Source organism: Lampetra fluviatilis, chromosome 72, assembly GCF_964198595.1.
Source record: "Lampetra fluviatilis chromosome 72, kcLamFluv1.1, whole genome shotgun sequence".
Classification (NCBI taxonomy): domain Eukaryota; kingdom Metazoa; phylum Chordata; class Hyperoartia; order Petromyzontiformes; family Petromyzontidae; genus Lampetra; species Lampetra fluviatilis.
Genome location: NC_136346.1, coordinates 2,310,338 through 2,327,688, shown reverse-complemented (window position 1 = coordinate 2,327,688; position 17,351 = coordinate 2,310,338). Strand labels below are relative to the sequence as shown.

Genomic DNA, 17,351 nt, shown 5'->3' with positions numbered 1-17,351 from the left:
AGATAACGCGTTGTGATTGGTTCACTAACAAGCGATGCTCGCATCGAGGTCCGCATCCGCTCCGTCTCCCGGGAGGAACGACTATATAAGGGGATGTGCACAGGCGCACGGGGAGAGTGTAACCAGCGAAGACTGAAGACGGGAAGAAGAGCCAGGGCCCTGCGGTACCTAGTCCCGCTGTCCTGCGAGGACCGGGACTCTGTGTAACCCAGAGGCGGGGGTAGTGTGAGCATGCAGTGTCAGCATGCCGAGTGTGTAGCCGGGGCCTAGAGTCTACACGAGACGAGTGATATGGGTGTAGCCAGAGGCGTAGGGTCTACACGAGACGAGTCTACACAAGAAGAGTCTACCCGAGACGAGTGATGTGTGTGTAGCCAGAGGCATAGAGTCTACACGAGAAGAGTCTACACGAGACGAGTGATGTGTGTGTAGCCAGAGGCATAGGGTCTACATGAGAAGAGTCTACACGAGACGAGTGATGTGTGTGTAGCCAGAGGCATAGGGTCTACACGAGGCGAGTCTACACGAGACGAGTGAGGCGTGTGTAGCTAGAGGCTTGGAGTCTACACGAGTTCAGTACGGTGTGTTATAAGAAGAGAAGAGGTTACGAGTTGTACCGGTGTCTGGTGACCGTACGCGGAAGAATAGAGACTACACGTTGTATCGAGATAAGTGAAGATTTAATAAAAGAAGTGTGTTACCCGTCAAGGAGTTTCCTGCCGTCATTTCCAATACTTCATTAGTACACGGAATTACAAACCGCCCGCCCGCCCAAGTACGCACCCACCCACCAGCCGACCTACACACTCACACACATCCACCCGCTCACTCGCCCGCCCACCCACACAATTGTTCGGCCGACTGATGAATTTTAATACAAATGTCAAGGATTGTCACGATTGTATAGCCTGTGTTGTAATCATCATCTTAAGTATAAATCCAGTGTTAAAACGTGTTGTTCACCACAGAACATGACGTAACTACAGGTGACATGACACTGGATTACACAGTAGATGAATATTATAACATGTTTAAAGCTATCCTACTTAAATTCATGTGGACGCCCATGATATTCGGTGTATTATAAACACGATATACTGAAATTCCTTTAATACCGTCATATATTTAGCACCTTTGTTGACATGTCGATGATACCGCGATTTACAGAATTTTTGCCGTGAATCAAAGATCGTGCGTTAATAAATTCTGAGAACCATTAAGAAATGAATTACGATTCCCTCCGTATGTACAGGGGGAGTCGAAATGATGACATCTTCGTTATTTTAATTTGTATTTTTTCACCCTCCAATATGGCGACCGCATTTAACTTGGCGCCCCAGGTGACCGCCATTAGTTCGCCTGTATGGATGGGTGGACACCCCTGACTGGTAGCGAGACAAGGCCATAAATAAGGCTCTGGTGTCGGCCAATCGGCCTCACAAAGACAATGCATAACATTATTATCAGAGCATGTTAATTTGCATGTTTTGTCCGAAGATACGTGTGGTCAATGCAGACTTGATGCCTTGCAAAAGGTATCATCTCTTTGGTGTTTGAACATCTTAACAACTCCTGTTTTATTGGCAGAGAGGGTAAAACCTATCCTTAATTTTCATCATTTTTGATACTGGCAAAAAAGGTCACCATACATATCAACGAAGTGGGTTATCACGTGGAAATTAATAGCAGCCAAATATTCCGAACGCGCGATGTCGATTAAAAAATACGGAGATAAAAATCGGAGGACCCGGAGAAAAATCCACGCGACCACGGGGAGAGAGAGAGACGCGCAGACTCCAAATATATAGCAGGACGTCAAGAGTTGGTATCGAACCCAAGACCTCTTGCAAACCATCCCCTCTAAAATTAACCAACTGCCTGCTTCTCCTCCCCATCTCCCAATGCGCGCATCACCTCTACGTTTGGTGAAACGCAGACGCGCTCCAAACCGTAATGGAGGTTAGTTTGGGTGAGATCACGTGAATGCAAATGTGTCGCTCAACCAACCACCATCACTCGACACAGCTAATCAGCAAGGGTTTGTCACGTCAACAAAACGTGACAATTAGTTGACTAGTCCAGCATTTAAACCAGTTGCATGTTGGAGAGGAAACCCACAACATCTACAATGGTAAACTAGTCACGAATTGGCACGTTTATTTGTCGTGAAAGCCCACGCTCCAAATGTCCGTATTCAGCCGGCTGGCGTTGGCGGCCGGAGCGAGCGTTTCGCGACCAGTAGGGCTGAACAACGCAGCAACGGCCCACTGCGGGTACGACTGCCGAAAGTGAAGGGAGCGGATCGCCCATCCAAACGTCGATTTGGCGGCCGCCAACTCGCTATCTCTCTAGGGCCAATGAAAAAAAACAAAATCACTCCCACTTTGTCCATCCCCCCTCCTCCTGCACTCTTCCCTCCCCCGTTCTGCCCCCACCCCGCTCATCTCTACTTCCCCCACTCGCTCCCCCCCACTCCTCCCTGCTCCCCCAGCTCCTCCCAGCTCCCCCGGCTCCTCCCTCCCCACCCCCTGCCCCCACGCTAGCTGAGATCGCCGCAGTGCGTGCACTCCTGGTTGCGCCGGAGGAGCCCGGGCAGCTCAAACGTCCTCCCACACCGGCGGCATGAGCGGTTGCACTGACAGGCTCGCTCCTCCGCTCCTCCGGCGTCTCTGGCGTCGTCGTTGTCATCGTCCTCGTCACGGTGACGACGGGGCTCGAGAGGTGCGGCCGCTCTCCCGCGCCCTGCCCCCGCTGGTGGTGCTGCCCGAGCCCCGGCACGGAGACCCCACCGCACAGCAGGCAGTGCCACTCCCCCGCGGAACCGCCGACGGCCGTGGCCGCGACACCGCACCGGGCGCAGCGGCGATGGTGCCGTCGCGTCGCGGCTGAGGGACGACGCCGGATCGGCGCGTGGCTCCGAGAGTCAAACCGAGGCCTCCCCGGGTCACCGGCCGGTGCCGGCTGCTGCCCACACGCGGGGCACGGGAAGGCGGCGATCGCGGACCCTGCCGCAAACAGCCAAGTTCCCCCGGGGGTAGGGGGAAGAGGACTTGGAGGGTTTAACCGTGTCAGCGCGAGCGGTTCCGGCATGTGTATCTGTCCGAGCTAAACTATGAAAGATTTTTTTATGTTTTATTTTACCAGATCTAAAGAAGCAACCTGGCCATCACAAAATGATAGCTCAAGGAAGTGGGCTAATCATCGTCGTCACGTGGAGATGTATAGCAGCAACCGAACACTCTCAACGTGGGTTTCTACACTCAAGAGACTCAGCATAGAGAACCGCAGACACCCATAGAGAATCAACATCACGCGTTTAGGGTATTTTGCTGCTGCTATAAACGATCATGATCATAAGCCCACTTCGTTGAGCTATCATCTTTGCGATGGCCAGGGTCGCTTCTGACAAAAGAGCTAACACAGCTCAGTGTGGCCTTACATCTTATGACCCTTGAGCTACACCCATTTCAAACCTTTTAAAACAGTCTGCCTCAGCAGCAGGCCATGCTTTCCCACCCGATGACGGACGCTTGTGTTTCGCCCGAAACGTCGTGATATGTTTGATTTTATACCTACGTGACTTTACCGAAAGAACCAAAGAGTATGGATTCCTGCAGTCCCATAAAGCTTAAAATCAAGATTAAAATAAAACAAAATTGTGGTTTTTAAGTCTCAATTCAGATCGAGTGCGATCGGGCGTCGGTCGCCACGAAAACGACGTCGCAGTTCATCCATAGCTCGGCCGCGCCGGGGTCAGATCCTCACCGTCGCTGCTCGGATCCTGCAGCTCCACCTTGGCCTCGACGCCTGGGGCCGTCGCAGCCACCGCCACGTCTCTCCGCGTGGCCACAGTCACCGCCCCCGGCCTAGCGCTGAGACCAGCAGACTGGAGGTCCCTTCCATAGGCCTGGAGGTCTTCTCTGTCACCCAGGAGGTTGTCTCCTTCCGCGTGGACGACGTCCACCCAGGGGGTGCGCAGCTCTCGACCATCCGCCTCTTCTCCGTCGCGCGGAAGGCCCCCTTCTTCCGCCCGAAAATCCTCGGCCACGTCTGAGGGTGAGACGCACCGGGAAGGGGTGGTGGAGGGGGCGGGTGGCGTTAAAGTGCCGGCGCGCGGCACCCTGGCAGCTGCGTGCTCTGTCGTCGTCACCTTCCCCAATCACAGTCATCGATTACAGCTGATCATTGATAATTATCCGGCAAAGATATAACGGCGGCCACCGTTCACCGCTAAGTGGCGGCGACGTCGCCACAGTGCTTGTGCCATACTCTTTGGTTCTTTCGGTAAAGTCACGTGGGTAGAAAAAATAAATCACGATGTTTCGATTGCAACACAAGCAATCATCATCAGGTGCAATCGAAACGTCGTGATTTATTTTATTTTCTACCTACGTGACTTTACTGAAACAACCAAAGAGTATGGATTCCTGCAGCCATGAAAGCTTCAAATCTAGGGGCTTATGCCAGTCGCGGTGCACTTTTGAGGCTATCGCGTGAAGTGTTGGAAGGCTCCCCACTGCCGGCAGGAGGTCACGGGACAGACCCAGGTGGTGCCATGGGTTGACTGATTGAGACGTCTAGCAGACGCTCCACCTGTGCTCCCCACCGTGCCAACTTGCTGCGTTTTATACACACATATATTACACACAGTCATATACATATACGCAGACATAGTATCGATTATCCGGTGGTCCCGGGCTGTAACCAGTCCGGCCATTGGCACCACCGTGTGTGTGCATGTGACAAAAAAGTTGCTATGCGCTTGATTCCAGTGTCAAATATTGTAAATACGGTACATTAAACACAACCGTACGTACAACTTAAACAGTGAAAGTACTGCACGTATATACACATTTTGCGTGACTTTTCGCCATGCGGCGAAAAGTGCGCCGTGCAATTCGGTGTCCGCATCAGTCCGGCGATCGTCAAACACGCAAGAGCGGAGAAGTACTACTTACTACATCACACCGTGATGCAGACTCTTCGTGATTGGAGTGGTAGGTAGGGTGCAGTAAATGAAGCAACTTTTAACAGTAGGATGTTTATTTGTGTCTATTTGTACGTTTATTTATGACAAATTTGACATCGCAAACAAATTAAAAACACTAAAAAAACACACACAACGTCTACTAACATAACGTTGTACAAGAATGTGCAAAATTAAACTGTTATAAATAATGATTGGTGATTATCCTCCGGATAATCGACGATCGACTGCGTATAATCGACGATCGACTGTATCCCCACGGTCTCCCACGGGTCCACCTCGGTAAGCGTTTTACCTCGCGGCTTCTCTTCCCGTTTGGGGGGCAGCCGCTGCGCAGAAGCAGAAAGCATCCAGGGATGCAGGTCTGGGAAGAGGAGAGACGAAATCCAACATAACAACGACAATGATACGCTCACTTGTTTATGCACGCTAACAAATCCGTTCTTGTGTGGTGCAATGCACTTAAATTATTGGTTAACTGCGCAATGTATGAAATTCGTGCGTAAATGCGAGCGTTTATTGGGCCGCACAAGTTTGACGAGATGAACAAAGTCCTTGCTTAACGCGTGGCTGTGCTCACACTTGAACGTGTTTTTCGCTATAAAGAGATTCTTCCATTAGGAAACACTTTTAGCGGAACGCAGAACACTTATAACACGGCACACACACCGTTATACCGTGGTACACACACAGTCACAACGCGGTACACCGTCACAATGTGGTACACCGTTACAACGCGGTACACACACCGCTACAACGCGGTACACACACCGCTACAATGCGGTACACACACCGCTACAATGCAGTACACACACCGTCACAACGCGGTACACACACCGCCACAACGCGGTACACACACCGCCACAACGCGGTAAACACACCGCTACAACGCGGTACACACACCGCTACAACGCAGTACACACACCGTCACAACGCGGTACACACACCGTCACAACGCGGTACACACACCGTGACAACGCGGTACACACACCGTCACAACGCTGTACACACCGTGACAACGCGGTACACACACCGTCACAACGCGGTACACACACCGTCACAACGCGGTACACACACCGTCACAACGCGGTACACACACCGTCACAACGCGGTACACACACCGTCATAATGCGGTACACACACCGTCACAACGCGGTACACACCGTCACAACGCGGTACACACACCGTCACAACGCGGTACACACACACCGTCACAACGCGGTACACACACCGTCACAACGCAGTACACACACAGTTATACCGCCGTACACACACCGTTATACCGCGGCTGCTGAGCGGTCGACGATGAACTACTTTCTTGAGCTGCCACGCGGCTGAGTGGCACAGCGATATAGTAACGCGGCGACGTACCCTCAGTCATTTCTCCCGCTGTCCCACTGCGCGGTGTGCATAAAACACCGTATCTCGCCAAACTCTACCGTCAAATTATTTACATGGAAACTGGGCTGATCGCTCCACGCCTTTCTTGTTCGCTCAACGCGTCACTTTCCAGGAACTTATCTCCTCCAGCGTTCAACGGGGACTGCCTGCGCACTGCATTAGTCAGGCGGCGGGGCACACCGGCTGCCGCGAAATCAACGTTGCGAGTGTCGTCGTCGTCATCGTCACCGCTGCCCCGCTGTTGTGAACCGCGCGCACCCGTCGTGTGGCTCTCCTCGCTCGTAATGTCGAGCGGCGGCTCCGAGCAGCTCGCCCTCGTCCACTGCTTGAAGCTCGCTGCGGACACTTCAACACGAATCTCTGCAACCGCTGGACCATGCCTGCCTGTATGCCTGTGCCGTCTACCGGCCTGAGTGGTCTTCCTGCCTGCCTGAGCTACTTGACCCAGCTGCCTGCCTGAGCTACTTGACCCAGCTGCCTGCCTGAGCTACTTGACCCAGCTGCCTGCCTGAGCTACTCGTGAGCTGCTGCTCCTTGGGCCTGCCTGGGCCGCTGCTCCCCAAATATACTGGCGTCGGGTTCGGGATCGAACCCACGACCTCCTGCACACCTGGCGAGGGTGATGACACCTCGGCACATCCATTCACATACCCCACCAGGGACTGCACTCAACCGTGTTAGATCTACACATCGGAGGTGGGGTCTGGTGCGGCTACCGCCTCTATAAAGTGTGGGGTTGAGGAGTCGCCTGATTGTGACTGCGGTGAAGTGCAATCCATCGCCCGCATCGCACAGATCAACGTTCGTCTTCAGGGACGTGCAAAATGGAATCCATCCGCTGACCCCGGATGCCATCAAACCGCTTGAGAAAAGTCTAAATGCAGTTATAGATAACTGATCTGTTGTGTTTCAAGCGCTGTACGAACGAAAATTAGCAGGAGGATTGAACAACAGAAAAATAAGTAATATTTAAAAAATACTTTTTAAAAACACGCTCACATGAAATGTACCGTACGAGTAATGGCAGAACTCCACGACTCCAGGAAGTGGCCCCGAGGCTTGCCATAACGTAAGGGGCCGTGATGATTTACAGCCAACGTGAGTTGAGCGTGGACAATTAGACCCCAGGCGAAACATAACATATAAAAAAGAATGTTTAAAATATATATATACTTTTTTTATCATAGAATATAGTTTTGTCATCAGAATGACATAAGTATACCAAGTTTGCAGTCGATACCACATTGGGAAGTGGGTAAAAATTTTGTTACAAGATTTGCGGATACGACAACAACAGACAGAGTGAGTTAAATAAAAGCGCGTAATAAAATACCTCCACTCGCCTCCATCTTCACCGCCATCGTCTCCCACCTGGGATCGGCCTCCAAGATTTCATGCGTCGGAGCCTCCCCCACCTCCTCTGCAACAAAAGCCGGATGCAAGGCATCAACTGAGTGGTCTCTCTCTCTCTCCGCACTGATGATTCTGACTAAGGGGCCGTCCATAAATGACGTCACGCGATTTTGGAGGATTTTTTACCCCCCCCCCTCGTCACACGGCATCACAAAAAGTCAAACCACCCCTGAAATATGACGTCACAAAGCTCCCCCCACCAAAAAAAAACATGCTTCAAATTGCTTTAAACTATTGTCATTGTAGTGCGTACTCTGATGTTGTAGGAGAAAACATTTATTATAAAGTCTATTTAATTAAATAGAACATGTTGTCTATATTTATTTAAAGTTGCGCATTTTGATGTGACGTCACATTTCTCAGCCCCCCCTCCCTCGTCACACATTGTCACAAATGTCTGACCCCCTACCCCCCCCCTAGATGCTTGACGTCATTTATGGACGGCCGCTAATTGCGGAGATGATTCTGCGTGCGTGTGAGCCAACTGACTGATTGTGATGATTCTGCGTGCGTGTGATCCAAATGACTGATTACGGTGATGAATCTGCGTGCGTGTTAGCCAAGTGACTGATTGTGGTGATGAATCTGCGTGCGTGTGAACCAAGCGGCTGATTGCGGTGATGATTCTGCGTGCGTGTGAGCCAAGTGACTGATTGTTATGATTCTGCGTGCGTGTGAACCAAGCGGCTGATTGTGGTGATGATTCTGCGTGCGTGTGAGCCAAGTGACTGATTGCGGTGATGAATCTGCGTGCGTGTGAGCCAAGTGACTGATTGTGGTGATGAATCTGCGTGCGTGTGAACCAAGCGGCTGATTGCAGTGATGATTCTGCGTCAGTGTGAGCCAACTGACTGATTGTGGTGATGATTCTGCGTGCATGTGAGCCAACTGACTGATTGTGATGATTCTGCGTGCGTGTGATCCAAGCGACTAATTGTGGTGATGATTCTGCGTCAGTGTGAGCCAAGTGACTGATTGTGGTGATGAATCTGCGTGCGTGTGAGCCAAGTGACTGATTGTGGTGATGAATCTGCGTGCGTGTGAGCCAAGTGACTGATTGTTGTGATGAATCTGCGTGTGTGTGAACCAAGCGGCTGATTGCGGTGATGATTCTGCGTCAGTGTGAGCCAACTGACTGATTGTGGTGATGATTCTGCGTGCGTGTGATCCAAGTGACTGATTGTGGTGATGAATCTGCGTGCGTGTGATCCAAGCGACTGATTGCGGTGATGATTCTGCGTGCGTGTGAACCAAGTGACTGATTGTGGTGATGAATCTGTGTGCGTGTGAGCCAAGTGACTGATTGTGGTGATGAATCTGCGTGCGTGTGAACCAAGCGGCTGATTGCGGTGATGAATGTGCGTCAGTGTGAGCCAACTGACTGATTGTGATGATTCTGCGTGCGTGTGATCCAAGTGACTGATTGTGGTGATGAATCTGCGTGCGTGTGAACCAAGCGGCTGATTGCGGTGATGAATCTGCGTGCGTGTGAACCAAGCGGCTGATTGCGGTGATGATTCTGCGTGCGTGTGAGCTAAGTGACTGATTGTGATGATTCTGCGTGCGTGTGAACCAAGCGGCTGATTGCGGTGATGATTCTGTGTCAGTGTGAGCCAACTGACTGATTGTGGTGATGATTCTGCGTGCGTGTGATCCAAGCGACTGATTGTGGTGATGATTCTGCGTGCGTGTGATCCAAGCGACTGATTGTGGTGATGATTCTGCATCAGTGTGAGCCAAGTGACTGATTGTGGTGATGAATCTGCATGCGTGTGATCCAAGCGACTGATTGCGGTGATGATTCTGCGTGCGTGTGATCCAAGTGACTGATTGTGGTGATGAATCTGCGTGCGTGTGATCCAAGCGACTGATTGCGGTGATGATTCTGCGTGCGTGTGAACCAAGTGACTGATTGTGGTGATGATCTGCGTGCGTGTGAGCCAAGTGACTGATTGTGGTGATGAATCTGCGTGCGTGTGAACCAAGCGGCTGATTGCGGTGATGAATCTGCGTCAGTGTGAGCCAACTGACTGATTGTGATGATTCTGCGTGCGTGTGATCCAAGTGACTGATTGTGGTGATGAATCTGCGTGCGTGTGAACCAAGCGGCTGATTGCGGTGATGATTATGCGTCAGTGTGAGCCAACTGACTGATTGTGGTGATGATTCTGCGTGCATGTGATCCAAGCGACTGATTGTGGTGATGAATCTGCGTGCGTGTGAGCCAAGTGACTGATTGTGGTGATGAATCTGCGTGCGTGTGAACCAAGCGGCTGATTGCGGTGATGAATCTGCGTGCGTGTGAGCCAACTGACTAATTGTGGTGATGATTCTGCGTGCGTGTGATCCAAGCGACTGATTGTGGTGATGATTCTGCGTGCGTGTGATCCAAGTGACTGATTGTGGTGATGAATCTGCGTGCGTACGAGCCAACTGACTGATTGTGGTGATGATTCTGCGTGCGTGTGATCCAAGCGACTGATTGTGGTGATGATTCTGCGTGCGTGTGATCCAAGTGACTGATTGTGGTGATGAATCTGCGCGCGTGTGAGCCAAGCGACTGATTGCGGTGATGATTCTGCGTGCGTGTGATCCAAGTGACTGATTGTGGTGATGATTCTGCGTGCGTGCGATCCAAGCGACTGATTGTGGTGATGATTCTGCTTGCGTGTGATCCAAGTGACTGATTGCGGTGAGCGGTAGTGTTGGTCGCTGTGAGCATGACTGCGCTATGAACCCGGCGACCCGAGCTCGATTCCCGCTCATGGCCAACACCGGTGATAGCGATTATCTGAACCATTCCTGGGCCTCCCCTAGGTCGACTCTGCCTCAAATGAGTACCCAGTGCGGTGTGTAAACATTGACAACTGGGGAGACAAAGGCGGTCTGGCATGGTGTTGGTCACGTCCCGCCCTTGTGTGCCACAGTGCCAGCCTTCATAGGTGCTCGCTAACAGCACTTGCCCCTACAGATCATCTTCTGTGTTGGGTCTTTCACAAGATATGTTTGTTTACGAGTTCTTTTGAACTCCATTCAGCTCTGCAGGCTTCATTGGCGTTGAATTCACATTGTTTACGGTTAAGCGCTTGGGTCCAAAAGGGCTTGCGGCGTGACTTCGAGTGATAACGAGGAAAGTTCCTGAGGTCCGGAGTTGCCTACATCTGACTGTCTGCGCTACTCACCACCCCTCGCCCTGCGCTAGTCCATACGCAAGACTTTTCTATTCTCCGGAAACGGGAAAACCACATTTACAAGACTACATTTTCTTGTTTGTCATGTACAGCGATTGATGACCAGGCTTATGCAACTTTTAAATCATCATCTAGATTGACAAACTCACTTCTTTACAGAACTGTTTTGTGTTTGGTTTGTTGTCCTTCCCCCTGCACCTCCGCTCAGGTAGGGTTGGCTACGTATGGTGCAAAAAAAGTTCAACATACATATACTATACACTACACTACTATACACTATACTACTCACGACTATGCACTACACTACTATACACTACACTCGTCACTACTATACACTACACTAGTCACTACTACACACTACTATATGTATGCAATCGAGCATTAACTCACCGTGCTCCGTGTGCCACTCCACGTCGCAGCCGCCCCCGGGGCTCACAGCGCCGCCATCCGGGGCGCACCGATGGCCGTACAGCGCCCCCAGGCGCTCCGCGGAGAGTAGCAGCTCGCGGCTGAGGCCGCCAAAGAGCGCGAGGAGCGCCTCCACGAGGCCTCCCAGCAGCGTCGCCCCTGCGGCGTCTCCTCCTGCTCCTCCTTCCACTCCTCCTTCCACTCTTTCTCCTCCCGCTCCTCCTCCCGCGATTCCTGCTCCCCCTCGTTCCGCTCCTCCTTCCACTCCTCCTCCTGCTCCGTCTTCATCGTCGGGCTGTCGCAGGGCCTTCACGGCGCGCCTCAGCGCCGCGTAGAACCCGAAGGGCAGGCGGTGGCGAGCGGCGGCCAGCAGCTCCGCTCGCACGCTCCCGTCGTCCACGCAGGCGCGCAGGAGGCCGTAGTCGCGGATGCCCAGCTCCGAGTCGAGGGCGCGGGCTACCTCGGCGCTCACGCCCTGCGTCTCCAGCCACGCCAGGAAGCTGCTGCCGTCGCCGGTCGCCTCCAGCGGCAGCGGAACCTCCTCCTCCTCACAACAAGACAGCATCTCCTCTTCTTGGGGCTGCGATGGAGATGGCATTCTCTAAATATTTCACGTCCGGTTTTTTTTTGGTGATACAGAGACTCCCTCTACTTAGGGACATTCGAATTACGAACTTTCAGAAGAATGAACAATCCGGTGTCATGTGTCCAGTTGCCTGTTCGGACCGAGAGTCGTAAGTTCAACCGCCGCGTATTAGATGGCGGTGGTGGCATCTACATCTGCAGAACGTGAAGATCCAGTGGCATCTACATCTACAGAACATGAAGAACCAGTGGCATCTACATCTACAGAACATGCAGAACCAGTGGCATCTACATCTACAGAACATGAAGAACCAGTGGCATCTTACATCTACAGAACGTGAAGAACCAGTGGCATCAACAACTACAAGATATTATACAACTTTTAAAGCCATTCCCCGTACATAGTGTACATGCTGTACAACGTTTGAAATCGACAGGAGTAAAGTTGGACTCACGAACAGACCTTTGGAACCTGACTCGTTCGTAATTAGACGAGTCCACAGCTCTCAGAGCTCTGGCTCAGTTATCTACACGCTGAAGACTGAAGATCGGGCTGGAGAATAAGACCCTGGACCCCAAGCTCCGCTGTCCTTCTAAGGGCTGGAGCTCAGTGAGGCCAGTGGTCAGGACCCACGGACCAGGAGGTCGGGTCAGATAGCCTCCCCTAGGTCCCAGCCGGAGGACTATAGGGAACGGGTTACCCAGTGATAGGTCCCGTATAGTCCGGGGGCCATACCTCCCCAGGTATCGGCTAAAGGGACCGATACACCCTTTGTGTTAGGGACCGTGTAGTAGAGACAATAAAATATCGTGTTGCCTCATAAGAAGTGTATTCGTCAATATATACAACACTACACAAGTATCAGAGCACCTATCGCTCGGCTAGCGCAGTTATATCTTTGGGACCCTTTTGCCAGTATCATCATGACAAAAATAAGAATAGCTTTAACTCTTTCATCCAATGATAGAGAGGGTGTTCAGATGTTCAGACACCAAATTGACACACCTATTGCGAGGCATCAAGTCTGCATTCACCACGTAACTCGTGGCAAAACACGCTCCTATAATAATAATGCACGCATTGTCTTTCAAAATTATGGGCCTACACCAGAGACAGCAGCCTTCTTTATGGCCTTGTCTCACCACCGGTGTCAGACCAGAGACCACCAAAAGGCAAACAGCACAAAGGAAATGTAACTATCAGAGCATTCACAGCTCAGGGGTTGAGCAGTGCGCATTAACCACACGAACTTGCGGCAAAAACCACGCGAAACATCGGTCCTCCGACCCTTTTTTAACTTCCTACAACATCCCTCCCGCCCTCCCTTCCCTCTCACCTCTTCCTTGAGGTCCGACGAGACGGGCGTCACGAACGCGGTCTCCGGAAGGCCATGACCATTGCCGCCATCTTGCCCGCCCCGCGAGATCACCATCTTGGCGTGGCTGTCGCTGCCCACGTGCCTCCTGACGTCCGTCTCGCCCTGGTGGGCGCAGGAAAGCACCTTGGCGCAGACGCCGCAGCGGTAGAGGCATGGCTCGCCCCTCACGGCGCTGATGAACGGGTAGCGGCTCGTCCAATCGGCGTTGAACTTGGTGCGGTAGCGGTGGGCACCCGTGAACTTCGTCTTCTTCGCCGGAGGTTGCCCGGCGGCGGAAACGGCGGCGGCGGCAACGGCGGAGGAGCAGGCGTTGGACATCGCAAGCCGGTGGTGGCGGTGGCAGTTGCTGCCGAAATTCAAACGCGATGAATCAGACGGGCGAGTGGCGCACCATGACACTGAAGAAAAAAAAAAACAGCCCGGCACGTTTCTTAACCCTTTCCCGTTCCCATGACGTACGTCAAACGCAAACATGCCGTGCAGCCTACGTCATCAGCTTTAGTTCCGATTCCATTCAGATGACGTACGTCGGTACAAAGACTTTTGGCGTTATCTGGTCTGACACTGCTGGTGAAACTAGGGTATGAAGAAGGCCGTTGTCTCTGGTGTAGGCCAGTCAGTTTCAAAGACAATGCGTAGATTAGTATCAGAGCCATGTTTGTTTGCATGTTCACCACAAGTAGCGTGTGGAGTTAATGCAGACGTGATGCCTTGCAAAAGGTATCATCCTTTTGGTGTTTGAACGTCTTAACACATCTCTTTGTTTATTGCCAGAAAGGGTAAAACACCCATTCTTATTCTTTGGTTCTTTCGGTAAATAATAGCATACTATGCAATTATTTAATTTATTATTTTATCTTTATACGTGACTTTACCGAAAGAACCAAAGAGTAATTCCTGCAGTCACGAAAGCTACAAATTACCCATTCTTATGTTTCATACTTATACACCATTGGTTGTATTTTATAATTCCGTTTCGATGACGTACTTGCACATCATCAGTACGCGTTCTGGGCGCCATCGGAACGGAATCGGAATTTAAAAGGGCCGCGCCTGGGAGGGTTGCAGTGTGCCACAGTTTGTGGCGCCGGCTATCGCGTAGTGGCGGCGGTCGCGTCTCCTGCGGTTCTCTGCGGTGAGTAACATTGCCCGGTTGCCAGCGGCATTTGGAGCTGTGCCTTCCGATTTCAGCCGGGTGCCGTTCTGTGCAATACTACTACCAAAAGGCGAAGATTCGGGATACGAAGTGTCAGTGTAATGAACTTTGGATGTATTATCATTACGTTAATGGTAATAAATGTTTTTTTTATACATCTAATCACTTTGTCTCTCACCACTTCTTTCTCTCGAGATGCAGCAGTCGTATTGAGTTCTAGATATGATTCGCAAATACAGCCAAAATCACGAATAGCAAATCTGTGAATAACGAAGGAATTACCATGAGACTCGCCGCGAGACTCGCCCGTGAGACTCGCATTGAGACCGTGAGATTCAGAGACTCACCGTGAGCCTCGGCGTGAGACTCACGGTGAGGAGATGAGACTCAGCGTGAGACTCACCATGACACCCGTGAGACTCGCCGTGAGACTCGCCGTGAGACCGTGAGACTCACCGTGAGACTCGGCGTGAGACTCAGAGACTCACCGTGAGACTCACCGTGAGACTCGGCGTGAGACTCAGAGACTCGCCGCGAGACTCGCCCGTGAGACTCGCATTGAGACCGTGAGATTCAGAGACTCACCGTGAGCCTCGGCGTGAGACTCACGGTGAGATGAGACTCAGCGTGAGACTCGCCGTGAGACTCAGCATGACACCCGTGAGACTCGCCGTGAGACTCGCCGTGAGACCGTGAGACTCAGAGACTCACCGTGAGCCTCGGCGTGAGACTCACGGTGAGGAGATGAGACTCAGCGTGAGACTCACCATGACACCCGTGAGACTCGCCGTGAGACTCGCCGTGAGACCGTGAGACTCAGAGACTCACCGTGAGACTCGGCGTGAGACTCAGAGACTCACCGTGAGACTCGGCGTGAGACTCAGAGACTCACCGTGAGACTCGGCGTGAGACTCGGCGTGAGACTCACCCTGAAACTCACCGTGAGACTCACCGTGAGACTCACCGTGACACCCGTGAGACTCAGACTCACCCGTGAGACTCGGCGTGAGACTCGCCGTGAGACTCAGAGACTCACCGTGAGACTCGCCGTGAGATGAGACTCACCGTGAGACTCGCCGTGAGATGAGACTCACCGTGAGACTCACCGTGTGACACCCGTGAGACTCACCGTGTGAGACCGTGATACTCGGCGTGAGACTCATAGACTCACCGTGAGACTCGGCGTGAGACTCGCCGTGAGACCGTGAGACTCGGCGTGAGTCGAGGTGAAGGCGTTGAGGCGGAAGTGAATTCTCACTCCAGGGTCCGCGGCGATTTGAGCGCAGGGCCTCGATGGGTGAGTGGGGGGAGTGGGGGAGGGGTGAGTGGGGGGAGGGGTGAGTGGGGGGCGTGGGGGGAGGGATGAGTGGGGGAGGGATGAGTGGGGGAGGGGTGAGTGGGGGAGGGGTGAGTGGGGGGAGTGGTGAGTGGGGGGAGGGGTGAGTGGGGAGAGTGGGGGAGGGGTGAGTGGGGTGAGTGGGGGGAGGGGTGAGTGGGGGGACGGGAGCGGTGGTGCAGCGGTTAGCGCTACGAACCCGGAAAAATACCCGAGTTCGATTCCCGCTCACGGCCACCAATCACGGCGCGATTATCTGAGCTGGTACCTGGGCCTCCCCTAGGTCGACTCAGCCTCAAATGAGTAGCTGGTGAGGTGTGAAACATCACCACTGGGGAGACAAAGGCGGCCGGGCATGGTGCTGGCCACCCATCTCCTCGTGTGTCGTACCGGCGTTGATAGGTGTTCACTAACAGCACTTGCCCCAACAGTCTGTTAAGGCTATACGGGGATCTTTGCCTTTGAGTGAGTGGTGAGTGGATGGATGGGTGAGTGAGTAGGTGAGTACGTGGGTGTGTGAGTGATTGAGTGGTTGAGTGGGTAAGTCAGTGAGTGAGTGGGTGAGTGAGTGGGTGAGTAGGTGCGTGAGTGTGTGAATGAGTGGGTGTGGGGACTGAGTGGGTGAGGGAGTGGGTGAGTGGGTAAGTGAGTGAATGAGAGGGTGGGTGAGTGAGTCAGTACGTGAGTAGGTGGATAAGTAGGTGGATAAGTTGGTGAGTAAGTGGGTGGGTGAGCAGGAGCGTGAGTGTGTGAATGAGTGGATGAGTGATTGAATGAGTGAGTCGGTGGGTGAGTGGGTACGTGGGTGGGTGAGTGGGTGAGTGAGTGAGAGGGTGAGTAGTTTGTCGATTATGTTTCACAAGATGAAAACTTTGATGAAACAATCAGAATAGGCTTCATTACCCTTTGCAAGGAATCAAGTCCGCATTAACCACAACATATAACTTGTGGAAAAACATCCAAACAAACATTCTCATACTAATAATGATGATGAACGCATTGTATTTCAAACTCATTTGCCTTCTGCATGGCCTTGTCTCACCAACAATGACAAAAGGCGAACAGTAGAAAGGCGATGCAAGTGTAGTGAGGCCAACAGAGTCGCACACGTTATGCGTCAGAGGCAACATATTTATTGTAACACGTAAATACACAAAGGGGTAACTGCCCCTTTGCCAGATACAGCCGAGGGTGGTGACCACCCAGCTAACTACACTGCACAGAGGAGTTACCGCTACGAAGGGTCGGACCCTCACTCGGGTCCCCGGCCACGTGTTGGTGCATCTTCAGACGTAGAGCTTCCAACTTAGATTTGACGTTTTCGTGCCTGCAGGGATCCATACTCTTTGGTTCTTTAGGGTAAAGTCACGTAGGTAGAAATAAAATTACGTTTCTGGCGCAACACAAGCGTCCGTCATCAGGTGGGACAACCACAGCAAGAAACAATTGCCTTTTTGCCAACTTCATAGGCGCTGCGACTCGCTACGCACAGCAC

The 17,351-nt window shown here is 52.3% G+C and overlaps 1 protein-coding gene across 1 annotated transcript; it reads right to left on the bottom strand.

Moving 5' to 3' along the window:
• Positions 1–2,156: 2,156 nt before the first annotated feature.
• Positions 2,157–15,792, bottom strand: LOC144953175 (uncharacterized). Its single transcript, XM_078883734.1, has 8 exons — positions 15,692–15,792; positions 13,323–13,710; positions 11,383–11,980; positions 7,722–7,808; positions 5,283–5,351; positions 3,766–4,050; positions 2,539–3,005; positions 2,157–2,279 (listed from the first exon to the last, which is right to left on the bottom strand). The coding sequence occupies exons 2-8, from the start codon at positions 13,680–13,682 to the stop codon at positions 2,157–2,159; spliced, it is 1,989 nt and encodes a 662-aa protein (XP_078739860.1). The 5' UTR covers positions 13,683–13,710; positions 15,692–15,792.
• Positions 15,793–17,351: the final 1,559 nt, after the last annotated feature.

Bases quoted from the DNA above. Each gene is read 5' to 3' on its own strand.
- LOC144953175 (XM_078883734.1), bottom strand. From the start codon at position 13,682: ATGTCCAACGCCTGCTCCTCCGCCGTTGCCGCCGCCGCCGTTTCCGCC. The intron at 3,006-3,765 runs GTGAGGATCTGA...TGTTTGCGGCAG, and splicing joins GCAGGATCCGAGCAGCGACG to GGTCCGCGATCGCCGCCTTC. The intron at 2,280-2,538 runs GTGGGGGCAGGG...CACTTTCGGCAG, and splicing joins CTGCGGCGATCTCAGCTAGC to TCGTACCCGCAGTGGGCCGT.